The sequence below is a fragment of the Lepisma saccharinum genome, chromosome 21, assembly GCF_977018435.1.
Source record: "Lepisma saccharinum chromosome 21, izLepSacc3.1, whole genome shotgun sequence".
Lineage (NCBI taxonomy): Eukaryota > Metazoa > Arthropoda > Insecta > Zygentoma > Lepismatidae > Lepisma > Lepisma saccharinum.
The window spans coordinates 51,813,181-51,826,624 of NC_139249.1; the positions used below are offsets into that span (position 1 = coordinate 51,813,181).

The 13,444-nt window shown below is 40.0% G+C and overlaps 1 protein-coding gene across 1 annotated transcript in view; it reads right to left on the bottom strand.

The window, feature by feature from the left end:
* The window catches only part of LOC146004241 (ribose-5-phosphate isomerase-like), a 56,679-nt gene that overhangs the window by 22,964 nt on the left and 20,271 nt on the right, over window positions 1-13,444 (bottom strand). Inside the window, exon 2 of the mRNA XM_083142923.1 lies at window positions 6,815-6,875. Coding sequence (XP_082999049.1) covers window positions 6,815-6,875 — 61 coding nt within the window. The remainder of the gene's footprint in view (window positions 1-6,814; window positions 6,876-13,444) is intronic.

The following is a 13,444-nucleotide window of genomic DNA, read 5'->3' on the forward strand; positions in this document are numbered from 1 at the left end:
AGTGGTATCAGCCAGTCCTCTATTCTCCGGATATTGCATATCAATTGCTGGCATCCTTATAAGCTGCATATGCAACATAAACTAAACGAAGATGACCCAGATCGATGGATAAGAGTTCTACACATGGGCTACGAACTGGATCCTTTGTTTCCACGTGGCATACTGTTCAGCGACGAGGCCTATTTCTGTTTGAATAGGGAGGTCAATTGGCATAATTTTCGGTACTGGTGTGACAGTAATCCAAACTGAGTGAAACTGAGTAAGAAACATAGTCCTGCAAAGGTGATGGTGTGGTGTGGTGTATGGGACACCTGCATCATTGGTCCATTTTTCATCGACACTACCTTAACGGTGCACGAGTACCTGACGCTCCTTCAGGAACATGTGTTTCCTTCCATTCTGAACCCCGACGGCAACTTTCCCTCTTATTTTCAACACGATGGGGCTCTTCCCCACTATGGCACTGGTGTGTGTCAATGGCTCGATGTACAATTCCCAGGGAAGTGGATTGGACACCGTGGTCCCATGGTCCCGTGTAATGGCTGCCCAGATCACCTGACTTCTGACACCTCGACTTCTACCTGTGGGGCCATCTCAAGCAGATGGTGTATGCTGAGAAACCCTGCGATATAAGGCACCTACAGGAAAGCTTTGAACACCCGTGTGACCACACTTCACCGGACATTCTCTGAGTGTGCAGTCAGAGCAGGGAGTCGTAACGTACCCAATTTGCGTTACACGGTACGTTCCATTTTGTAGGAGGAAGAGTATGGTTCAACTGCTGGTACCCATGTAACGTAACGAAATGCAATATGTTATAGATTGACGTTACAAGGAACGTAACAAAATGTATTATGGTAGATATTAACGTTATAAAGGAACGGAACGAAATGAGCACATTGGAACATAACGTAATATGCAATATGGTATATACAACCGTTACAAGGAACGTAGTAACGAAATGCAATATGGTATATACTAGCGTTACAAAAACGTAACGAAATGCAACATGGTAGTAAATAACGGTACATAGGAACGTAATGAATGCAATCCTCCGTAACGGAATGAAGTGAAAGGCAATATGGTCAATTAACGTTACATAGGAATGTAGCAAAATGTAAACCACTGTAGTGGAACGGAACAAAATGCAGTTGGGTACATACCATCTGCATAAGGAACGTAAATAAATTCAGTATGGTAGATGTTAACGTTACAAGGAAAGAACAATTCACAAATGTTAGCTAGTAAAATTATAGGCGCGTGACGAATATAATCTATTTAACATCAAGGAAGAAAAAGGAATAGCCAAAATCTCTTACCTTTCATTGGAACATTGCGAAAAATAACTCAGTATATCGATCGTATGGGATTAATGTGAAATAGCCGTTAAAAATATGGTTGTTTGTAAAAAAAATGAATTTCAACCAGGGTTGTTAAAGGGTCAGGAATTTTAAATCAATTCAATTCCGGTTCAGCAGGGAATATTAGCAAGCATAAATGGATCTGGACTGTAAAGAGCCTTTTTATGTATTTAAATTCGTTCCAGGGACCTTTTCTCCTGATCAGTTCAAATACGGCACAGGGACCTTCTTTCCGGATCAATTTAAAGACTGTCTAAGTTCCATATTGAAATGAAAGAATACGCAACTTGGACCGAATTTAAACTGTGCGATAAAAAAGGTTCCGGTCTTGTTGCGGAACCCAATAGAACCTACTAGAATTTATGGGTTCGTGGACGTTTAACAACCCTGATTTGATATTAAATTATATTTTTGGCTCGAAATTGAATAAAGCTTCCAACTAGTGTAGAAATGAGTAGCAATAGGCGTGCGCACGGGGTGCAAGTGGGGGGGCAAATGCCCCCCTAATCATAGACATCTGTCTATATTTTAGACGCAGGGAAATATGCCATATGCAGATGCATATTAACCCGATAATAGTGTTGCCCCCTCAAGAAACACCACTTGAATTCGAAATTATCGGGGTGTAAGGGGTGACCTTCCACGTAGTACACCCAAATGTCAACCTCACGTCCACGTTAGAGCACCCTGGACTCAGGACTAACGAGGCTCTGGCGACTGGTCCCATGGCCAGTATAATTTTGTGTGTCTTGTCCTGTTCTTTTGTCCTTATGTGTGCTGAGTGCCCCTTTACAGCCTCAGCTTTTAACGAAAGTCAGAACATTTTAAGCTTTTAAGATTTTACTTATGCAACGTTAGAGTTGTTCTTTGTAAAGATAAGGGGCTGGACCCCGTATAATGTGACAGGTGCAAAATGGCCTAAGTGCTGACGCACCCACAATTTTAACATCAAATCAAATCAAATTCGAAATTATCGCATTCCTGCATCCCCATTATAATAATTAATGTAAATTACTATGACAAATCAAATTATACGTGTGAAATATATACTTTTAGCTGACATTCGTTTTCTAAAGGGGAGAGGTGGCCATCCTCGCCCCCCTTCCAGATTGGAGCTGTATAATACCTTATGACCTGGCACAAAAGAGAGATGTTCTCTTCTGATCCAATCAAGATGTTCAGCAACTTACATATTCACAATGAGTGGATGACAATAACTGTGGCCTACTGTATAATGCAATAGTTCGAAGTTTTGATGCAAAACAATTGTATGGGTCTCAAAATTCTGACAAATTTAAAAAGTGAAGTAATATTCTTTTCATTATATTCATCCTCATAAATACGACAAACTTGTTTCTGTACCAGTAAAACACCAAGGATATTTATAATACAGAAACATGATTTAAAGCATTCTTCACGTTATATAAATACATGTAATGCAATCTGTGCAAAAGCTATCAGTAGTACATCCGAAATGTTGCATTTTATGTCACGTGATATACTATTTTCATATTTAGCTCATTTCTGAGCACATTATTTCAAAACAGATACTTGAAGCTCACTTGCAGTGTGTAAGAGCTGCTTCATCAGAGTATAATTTTAATCACCACTGTAGCAGTGATTCAACTTGAGTTGATACTCGGGTACTAACATAACCAACATTTGCCTCACAATAATAATGCTCTCGGCCCTGATTGTCACTTATAAAAATCAAAGGATTGGTCATAATGTAATTGATTGATCGATGTGGTGTTTTAAGTCCACTTTATGCACAGTAAGGCTAATTGGGACTGGACCTACAGTTTAAAGTGGGATCCGAACCACTTGTGCCTCCACCGGGTATCGAACCTGGGACCCCTTGATTACAAGGCGAGGATGCTACCACTGCGCCATCGGGGAGGCCTGGTCATAATGTAATGAAATTTGTTAGAGACATACCTTGATGTATGAGAAGCATGGTGACGTCATTGAAGATGGCACCACAGCCTCTCTAGTTCGTGCATGGGCATGCACTTGCATCTGGGCGATTCTGCCATTAAACGACAATCTACGGATGTGTGCTTCCAGTCTGAGTTCTTGGCCTTGCTGTTCTGTTGCATCCGGCTTTGGGCTATTGAGAATCCTTACAGTGTGCACAAAACACCTCTTCATGATGAAAAATTAGAGCATGGTGCACTTTATCAAGATGCTGCATTATTGGCACAATCTTTTTCAACACGATAGTGAATACAGAAGTCTACGTGGGTGTGCAAGAAATTGTGTCCTAATTCTTTCAACATCGTGTCGAACACTCATGACGTCACCATGCTTCTCATACATCAAGGTATGTCCGTAGTAAATTTCATTACATTGTTACCAAGAGTTTCATTTTTATAAGTGAAAATTAGGGGCTGAGAGTGAGTGAAACACCCTTTACATTGCACTGATACCCTAATGTTGATTCATGTCTCAGCACCTATTACTTTACAATGTTAATATGTATGATAGGTTTCACAATTTAAAACAACCATAAAGAGCTTCTTATATTCATATCATGGAGATGAAGTACTTACCACGACTAAAACCAAATACACGCATCTGATGATTGAAACCTTCATACATTTGATAAAAGCTGAGCCTGTAAAGGAGATCATGGCACACATAAGGACAATAAGTAACCGTAACCCCATAGAAAATTACACTGGTTGTAGGGCCAGAAACCAAAGCCCTCTTAGCCAACAAAAAAGGGGGTTTCTTTCCAAGAAGGCCACCCTTTACACACTAAATATTATTAGGGTGGATCAAATTAAAACTGGACAGTGGATGTATTGGGTTATATTTATGTATTTGGTCTAGGAATTAATTCGTGCGCCTGGACAAGAGATGGCGTAACGAGCGTATCGTCCCACAGTTCTGTGTATCCACACATGCATTGGAAACTCCTGTCAGCGCGCATCGTTCGTAGTATAGGGCAGTTGATTCACGCGTCAACAACAGCATTTTGTAGTCAACTGAACATGGCGCAGTTCGTGCCAGATAAAGTGTTTTTGCGGGGTGTTCTGCTTCATTACTTTAACATCCAGAAAAGTGCTACCGAAAGTCATCGTATTTTGGTGGAAGTGTATGGTGACCATGCGCTAGCTGAGCGAACGTGTCAGAAGTGGTTTGCACAGTTTAAAAGTGGTGGCCTGGAAGACCAAGAGCAACCTGGACAGCCAAAAAAATTTGAAGACGAAGAATTGAGAGCATTGCTTGATCAGGATTCGTGTCAAACGCAGGAAGAACTTGCAGAAGCATTAGGCGTTGATCAAACAACAGTTTCCAAACGCCTCAAAGCCATGGGAATGATTCAAAAGATGTCACATTGGGTTCCACATGAATTGAAAGACAGAGACGTTGAAAGACGAAAAACCATTTGCGAATTGCTGCTTCAAAGACAGAAAAGAAAGGGGTTTTTGCATCGCATTGTTACTGGCGATGAGAAGTGGATCCATTACGAGAACCCGAAACGAAAAAAGGCCTGGGTGAAGCCAGGTCCATCACAACCGAAACGAGATATTCACTGTGCAAAGGTTATGCTGTGGATATGGTGGGATATGAAAGGTGTGGTGTACTATGAGCTGCTGCAACCGGGTGACGGGTGAAACTTTTAATGGAGAACGTTATCGACGACAATTAATGTGTTTGAAGCAAGCTCTGGCCAGGAAACGACCAGAATGGGAGAACAGACATGATAACCTTATTTTTCAACATGATAACACTCGCCCACATGTCGCAAAACTGGTCAAAACCTATTTAGAAAATGTCGGATGGGAAGTTTTACCCCACCCGCCGTATTCACCAGACGTTGCTCCTTCGGACTACTACTTGTTCGATTGCATGAATAACGATTTGATTGGACAGCGGTTCACTTCTTCAGAAGATATCGAAAAATGGGTCTCTGACTGGATCCCTTCAAAGGATGAGGACTTCTTTCGCCACGGAATCCGTAACTTGCCTGACAGATGGGCGAAAGTGGTGGCTCGCGATGGACAATATTTTTCTTAAGGTATTTATGTATTTTGTGTTTGAACTACAGCTTCAATGTGTGCGTAACAACCGCACAAATTAATTCCTAGACCAAATATGTGTGTGGCGACAACCCTGTGTAGAGGTACAGCGGGAGGTAAGGAAAGGAACTCCTACTGCATAATGGCCTTGCTCCAGATAGTTGTGCGTGAGTACGTGCTGCAGTCGGGCAGCAGTATCGTCCAAGAAGGTGAGCAGATAGGCAGTCAGTCAGTGCTTCACCTGTGGCAGCGGAATGTTTGCCAGCAAAGAAGACAAACGTGGTGTTATTCGTTTTTTAGTGGCAGAAGGAGTTGGAGTTAGTGAAGTGCAGTGGCAAATGAAGGCAGTCTAAGGAGAACATGTTCCGTCATTGACCCATGTGCAGGACTGGCACAAGCTTTTCCGGGAGGGATGGGAATCTGTGAAGGATGATGAGCGACCTGATCAAGTTCACGTCATCATCACAGACGCTCTGGTGGAATAAGTCAAAATGGATAATCCGCGCAAACAGACAAATCAGCATGGATGTGGGAGTGAGTTTTGGTTTCATACATACCATCCTTACAGACAGACTGCAGTACAGGAAAGTGAGTGCACAGTAGATGCCACACCATCTCGCAGATGATCAGAAGAGCCTCCGTATGGGATTGTCTATGGCAGCACCTTCTGAGATATCGTGCTGAGGACAATTTCCTGGAACGGGTTGTGACAGGTGATGAATCTTGATGCCACCAACTTCCACCCAAAAGCAAACGACAAAGCCAACAGCGGAGACATCAGAGCTCTCCACCACTGAAGAAGTCCAAGATGGTGCAGAGTAGTGGCAAAGTGATGCTGACATGTTTCTTCGATCATGAAGGACCCCTTCTCCTTGAGTTTCTGGACCATGGTCAAACGATCAACGCTGCTTGTTACTGCAGTACCCTCAACCATTGGCGAGCAGTAATCAAGGCCAAACGGCCCGCCTGTTGTCCTCTAGAGTCGTTTTGCTGCATGACAACATGCGGCCACATACATCAGCTGTTACGAAGACCACGTTGGCGACATTTGGGTGGACAGTGTTGGAACACCCACTGTATAACCATTATGTATTGCCATGCAACTTCCATATTTTCGGTCCATTGACAAAGGCATTGAAGGGTCAGCGTTTCCACTTGGACAATGTTCGCAACTGGTTTCGATCTCAGCCAAAGGAGTTCTACGAGCAGGGTATTCACAGTTTGGTGAAACAGTGGGACAAGTGCTTGTGTAACTTTGGAGATTACGTTTGAAATAAACCTTGTTAATTTCATTCTGTGGCCCCTGTTCAGTTTTCATTTGATCCACCCTCATACAATGTTAAAAAAAAAAACCCAAAGATGACTACAAAGACACTTTTAATACTTCTCAACAAGTTACATTTCCTATAAAAATGATAAGCTCACCTAATCTCTCGACTGCATAAACAATTGTAGAACCACTTCCTATGCCAACAACCGACTTGTCCTATGATAAAAAGAAAGACAAACACAATAATTAATTTGAAAACACGAACTACAATGCTTGAATTAAACATTAACCTTAAACTTTCAAAGCCCATATTCTATTCCAATAGTAACAATGTACATCAATCCTATGAAATTTGTTTTTCAGCTTTCCAATTTTCAAACTTGCCAGTATTCAGTAAAGAGGGGTGGGGGAGTAACATGTTAATGTTGGTGAAGGTATTTTTTCTCAGAAGTGTACCTGACTGGTTTGGTTTATTTTACTTAGCTATTCTGCCACTTTTGGCTGATCGCAAAAATGAGGATAAGTGATGATATGAGATTGATGAAGAGACATCAAGAAAGAACACCCATGCCCCTTATTATCTTATAACAGAATTTACTCTTCAGGGCAGGCTTTCCACCAAGTTCTGGTATATTGCTAGTGGATTTTTTTTCCCCATTCATCCTGTAGCCTCATGAATAGTCCATGGGAGGTTTTCGGTTGAGTGGGTCTGGCATGCAATCAGCGCTCCAGTTCATCTCAAAGATGTTCTATGGCGAATCTAGTCAGGGCTTCGAGCAGGCCAGATAAGCACATGCACTTGATTGTCCTCAAACCACGATGCAATCGACCCTGGGGCATTATCGTACTTATAGAGAAAAGGGCCCATTCCGAACTGTTGCCACAGTGTGAGCAAGCATGCTATTGTGTAAAATGTCCTCATAAACACCACTCTTCATGTTGCCACTGACCAACACTAATGGCCCGAGCCCAAACCAGGAAAATGATATTAAAGAGGAAATAAAAAAAAACAGCCCCAGACAATGACACCACCATCACGTTTACTTGAGGGTGCAGTGACTTTTTACTATATAGTGTATGTTGTAAGCATGCCATGCAATTTTTGGAACTTGCCAATACCATATATGTGATTTCACGTAAAGGTTACCTTATGTAATTGATAATAGGATAATGTACTCAATTTGGCCACCTCTGTCACATTGAGTACATGAAAAGGCATATCCCATACATCTACAGTGGGGCCACAAGCCTAACAACTGCATGTTGTGTGCATCATGTAGGGGAGGGGCAAAGTAAAATAGTCTTCCCCATGGTCTGAGCTGAATGGATGGAGGGGGAAGATGTATGAAGGCTTCTGGCCAAAGATTATTTTCCTTGTGGTCGCTCTACAGCAGAAAAGTTTGAAGTTTACACATAACTCTTTGTCAAATCTGTTGTATCCCTAGTCTCTTATGAACAGCTGAGATGAGGGAATTTGGGACATCCTATTCAATTCCAAGCAGTGAAGGTAGTGTGGAAATAATTATACAGTTTAACCTACTACACTGAAAATGTATCAATAGTAACATCATTAATGTAACTCGGCTTGTTGGACTGGTAGCAATGGTGCCATCAACATGGGAAAGAAATTGGTTGCTCACAACTAGTTGCAAAAAAGCTGGCTTTTTTTGATAAAAAAACAGCTTTTTTAAAAAAATCCAGGAAATTTAGGCTTTTTACCAATTGCAGCTAACTAATTTCACTTTCAGTGTTAGTTAAGAGTTTAGAAGTTCCTAATGTCATATTTAGCAATTAGCTAAATAATTGTACATAGTGTAGCAACATGTAGACAAATATTTGCCATTTCATCTACAGGATGTCCAAAAAGTCAAGCAACTTTTGTTCAAATAATTATAGACACATCTATCTTCAACTGGGTGTATGTGGATATTTTTCAAACATTAAACTAGAAAATTGTGCTGTTCATGAACGTTCAGTATGGGGAAAAAGTTACTAAGGTGGAAAAAAGTTTTTGTACGAAGGGGGAAACAAACTGGGATAAAATACAGCTATGGAGTTGCTTGCAAAAAGTTTTCAATGTATATTGATGGTCTCGTGTGGACATTTACCAAATTGATAAAAGAACTATAAATTTTTACGTATTACAGACAATTTATGTGGTTAATTATGGCATATTGTATGAAAAACTGTTTTTAAGATAAATTTCAAATATTTTCTATCATCTGAACACTGACTGAATAACATAACCAGATGCCGGGCACACCTGATACTGACTGCTCTGACATGACCAATGTTTCCAGTACACCTCGTGGGGGGCGGGGGAAGCTTTTTTATGAATAAGCCATAATTAACCCCATAAATCGTCTGTATCAATTCGGTAAATACCACAGAGACAGACCATCGATACACACTGAAAACTTTTTCAGGCGACTCTACAGCTGTCTCTTATCCATGTTTGGGTAACACTTTACTACACCTGAGACAGATTTCTTCAAATTTACAGGAGAAAGTACTTACGCAAATCATTTTCTGTAGCGTTGTTGATGTTCGGGAATGTAATTTTGATTCATTTTAATGCGAATGCATGTGGTTTTGTACGAAAATCTATTTCCGACGCGCTATTGCTGCTGCCGCCATTTGCTTCCTGCATGAGAGCACAATACGCTCTCATATTGTCCGTATATGCTAAATTGAACGAAAGGAGTGCTAATGGAACCAAACCTAACAGGCCTAACCTAACCTAGTAGGCATACCTCGTCCCCGTGATGGTTTGTGGGGCTATCGTGAATATTTGGGCTAACGTCAATGGTTTTTCTGGCTCAAGGAACGATCAACGGTAAGCTATCGCCATGTTGTGTGGAAAGAAACAAGAACAGTAAGTACTCGTAAATGTAAGAAATATACATTACTTTCTTAACAAATTCAATTATTTCACCTAAATAAGTGTTCCGGAATACAGAATAGTACGTTCGCAATGTAAAAAAGTGCGAAAGAAATGATTCCCAGGTGTCTCAGGTATAGTAAAGTAGTACCCATGTTTGTTCTCACTTCATACAAAAACTTTTTCTTGCACTAGAGTACTGCACGAGACCACTTTCGATCACTGATACTTGTTCGAGTCTCCCATATTCGAGGATGCTATGTTTCAGTGTATAGAATCATATATCACATCAATATGACAACAATCATAGAAATATACATGTAAAAATATGCCCCGGTAGTTTCAACCCATAATCATGTATTTCAGTGGTTCTCAAACATTTTTCTCATTGTACCCTCTAGTCATAACTAAACGTCTAATGTACCCCACCATAGCTTTTCTCCGAATAGTGGGTTCTGGAGAATTTCATTTGATATGTTGGAGGTGTGTACATCCGCAATAGAGCAAAATGGCATTTGGGCTGCATGTGGAAAGATTGTAAGCAAATAAACATTAGAATCCTACGTTCATCATTTTATTGAGTCTTCCTATGTTCACAACCTTTATGATTAGTTACAGGAATAAAAATGTGAAACACATGTATGCCAATAAATATATAACAAACATTAATTTTCATATCATTTTTTCCAGAGTTACTGAAAAAGTAAAGAACAAAAATAAGTTTGAAAACAAAATGTCAAGCAAGATTTGGGAGTTTTTATTGTAAATCCTGAGTATATATTGATAAGAATGTGTCTGCATAGCCTGATACAGTTTCTTGATGTCTGGTTGTGTACTTGAAACTTTAAGCAGAGATTTGGATCCAAATTTAATCTAGGCCTTTTACAGATTTTGAACGAGTATTTTGTTTCAAAACACATGGAACGCATGATAAGTGTCAATGACAAATCCAGCCCAGGGTGGCTACAAACAAGCAGAAATGAAATTCCCTGACATTTCCAGGTTTTCCAGGACAAAATTTACATTTTTCCCTGACAATTACAAACTAAACTAAATCCATGTTTTTGCAAATAGAACTAATAAACTCGCACAGATCCACGTATGGTTTTGTTAAGTACCAATATTATCTTCTATGAAATTGACTTAATTTCTCTATTCTCTACGATTTGAATTCAAACAGCAAAAAAGTAAATTTGGAAAATTATTACAATTCACAAGCTAGGGAAGGATTACGGAATTTTGTCATATCTAGTAAGTTTAAAATAATATACTTGATTATTTTTAAACTTACGACTAAATGAGATAAGAGTGAAGAGTGAATGATTAAGAAATACAATTTGTAATTTATCAGTCTCCTTATACATTCTCTGTATTATATGTTCATATTTCCACTGAGATTTGGAACCCTCTGCTTGCAAGAACCATGAGTGCGGACTCATTTTTCAATGCATAAAGCTAATTCTCTCTTCTCTGTAAATCAAACAACTTAACTCTTGCATATAAGTGAAACAATTGAATCGAGCAAAATAAAGTTTCCTTACATTATCAATGGGATTTCTGCTTCAGTACAGTATATCCAAGTGAAGTACAGTTATAACATTAATGCTGACGAAAAGGGTACGTAGGTATTACAAATTAAACGCAAGGAATTTATAGAATTGCATTGCATAGGTACCTGAATTAGCTAACCACACATTAAATCCGGAACACACTAATAATACAAGCTTCTGAGAGTTCATATACGAGGGGCATTCTGAAAAAAGCTCCAATGGTGCCTATACGCAGCAATAGTGGTCGGAGAGCGACACACACACACACATGAAGGCAGGAAAAAGTTGATTGTAGCTGTAATCTGGTACAGTTGCAATCCAGCCGTTTTAGGACAGTTCTAGGTTAAAGATTGCAGCTCTCATACAGTCTCCCACCGACTGCGATGTAGCCTACATTGCACGCTCAGAATTTCGCACAAAGCCACCAGCAATTGTGTGAGGTGTGCAGACCGGACGTTGTGAGTGATAGTATGGTCAGACGATGGTGCAGACAATTCACGGAAGGCCAATCGAATGTGCACAACCCCATACAGCTGAGTACACATGTGCCCTTTGCGTCACTTCAGGTGAGAGATCTTAGACCACTCCCTGTACAGCCCTGGCCTTGAATGTACCGACTTTCATCTCTTTGCTTAACTGAAGAGGTTTCTGGCAGGGCAAGGATTTGACAGCTACATTGCGGTAGAGATAGTTCCAGTCTTTGCTGTCAGACAAATATACCATGGGCATACAAAATTTAGTGCCATGCTATGACAAATGCCAGAACAACGGTGGTGATTATGCTGAAAATTAGGTTAGGACTCACTGTTACTAATGCAATAAATTACAACTGATCATCTTGTTTTATTTATGCCTAATCGGTAGGGACCTTGATATTTTGTTATTTTTTTTAAATTGGTGTATTTTCTTATTTCTTATTTTTTACTATATGGTGTAATTTTTCCCAAAATTCACATTTTCATTTTAGCGCATTTTCTGGCAAATATCTGAAATTATACCTTCATGGTGTTTTTAAACTACTGTTTCAAATTGTAAGTCACATGGCTTACGCTTCTTCGTGAGAGTTCGATATCTTGAAAGTTATTTTGGGAAAGTTATTTTCCATACCCCTTTTTTAATTTTAAGGTAAGGATTTTAGATAATGGAATTTTCCCCGTATATACTGAAGGGTGCATAATAACCATAAGTGGCGATGCACCCAAAAAAATTAAAAATCAGTCAATCTCACGTGACAGATACAGATATATTATGGCACCAAAAATTGGTATTATCTTTTTTTGATTTGCTAGTGTTACGTTTCACAAAATTCGCGTTTTTGTTTTAGAACATTTACCCTACCAAATATACCGAAACGTAATACTCCTTTGTGCTTCTAAACTATTATTTTAAATTGTAGGTCACATGGTCTACGTATTTTCGTGACTGTTTGATATGTTGGAACAGATTTTTGAGGAAGTAAAAGTAAAGTGCTCCCTTGCACTTTTCCATGAAGATGTATAGTAGGGGTGTGGATTTAGGGCCTTACACTTTCTTGATCACGGCTGAAGGTAGGGGTGATGTGATCAGCACCACCCTCCTGGCTACCTTTATCCCTAAAAGTTTCCTCAAGTTACCAGCTTCACATGATGCTGGGTGGGTGCCAGAGCAGTTTGAATAGGTGCAAAACATCCCGGTTCTCCCCCGCAGGGGATCGACCCCGGGTCTCTCGCATAGTAGTCAGACACCCTAACGACTGAGCTCCATTATTACTCGCTCGACAAATGCCGCTGGTGCCCACTTAGCTTGGTAATTCAAAACACATCTTGTGCGGCAAATACGAAGATGTGGCTCCCGTGACGGTAGATACGCACTCGATCTCCTGTTAGAACCCTGCCACTTTGCTCTGTGATGCAAATGGTTTTGATAGAAGTTGAAAAATCGTGGAAAATACATTATTTAATGTGGCTGTCGGAATTATTCCATGTACGTATAACTCTATAGTTTACTCTTGAGTAACATGTTGGAAAACTTGCATGTTCTATGTACACAAACATGGCCTAGAAAAGACAAGAATGTTGGATTTCATGGAATTTTTCGTTGTTTTAGGACATTTCTTTAAAAAAAATAGCTAAAAACGCCAACAATTCGCATTTTATGCCAAATGCGCATTATTTCGATATTTCGAATGGGCGAAAAATGTGTCCAGACATCACTGCACATTCCTAAACATAACTTCGCAGCAATTACCATTTTTCACGGTTTTCGCGTTTGCAAAAAATCAATGTCCCTACTACTTGGAAATTACTTTCTGGTCACCCCTTGTAAAAATCAGTAGATGGAAACAGTAGATGGAAAGTGAAAATTTGGCAGGGCTG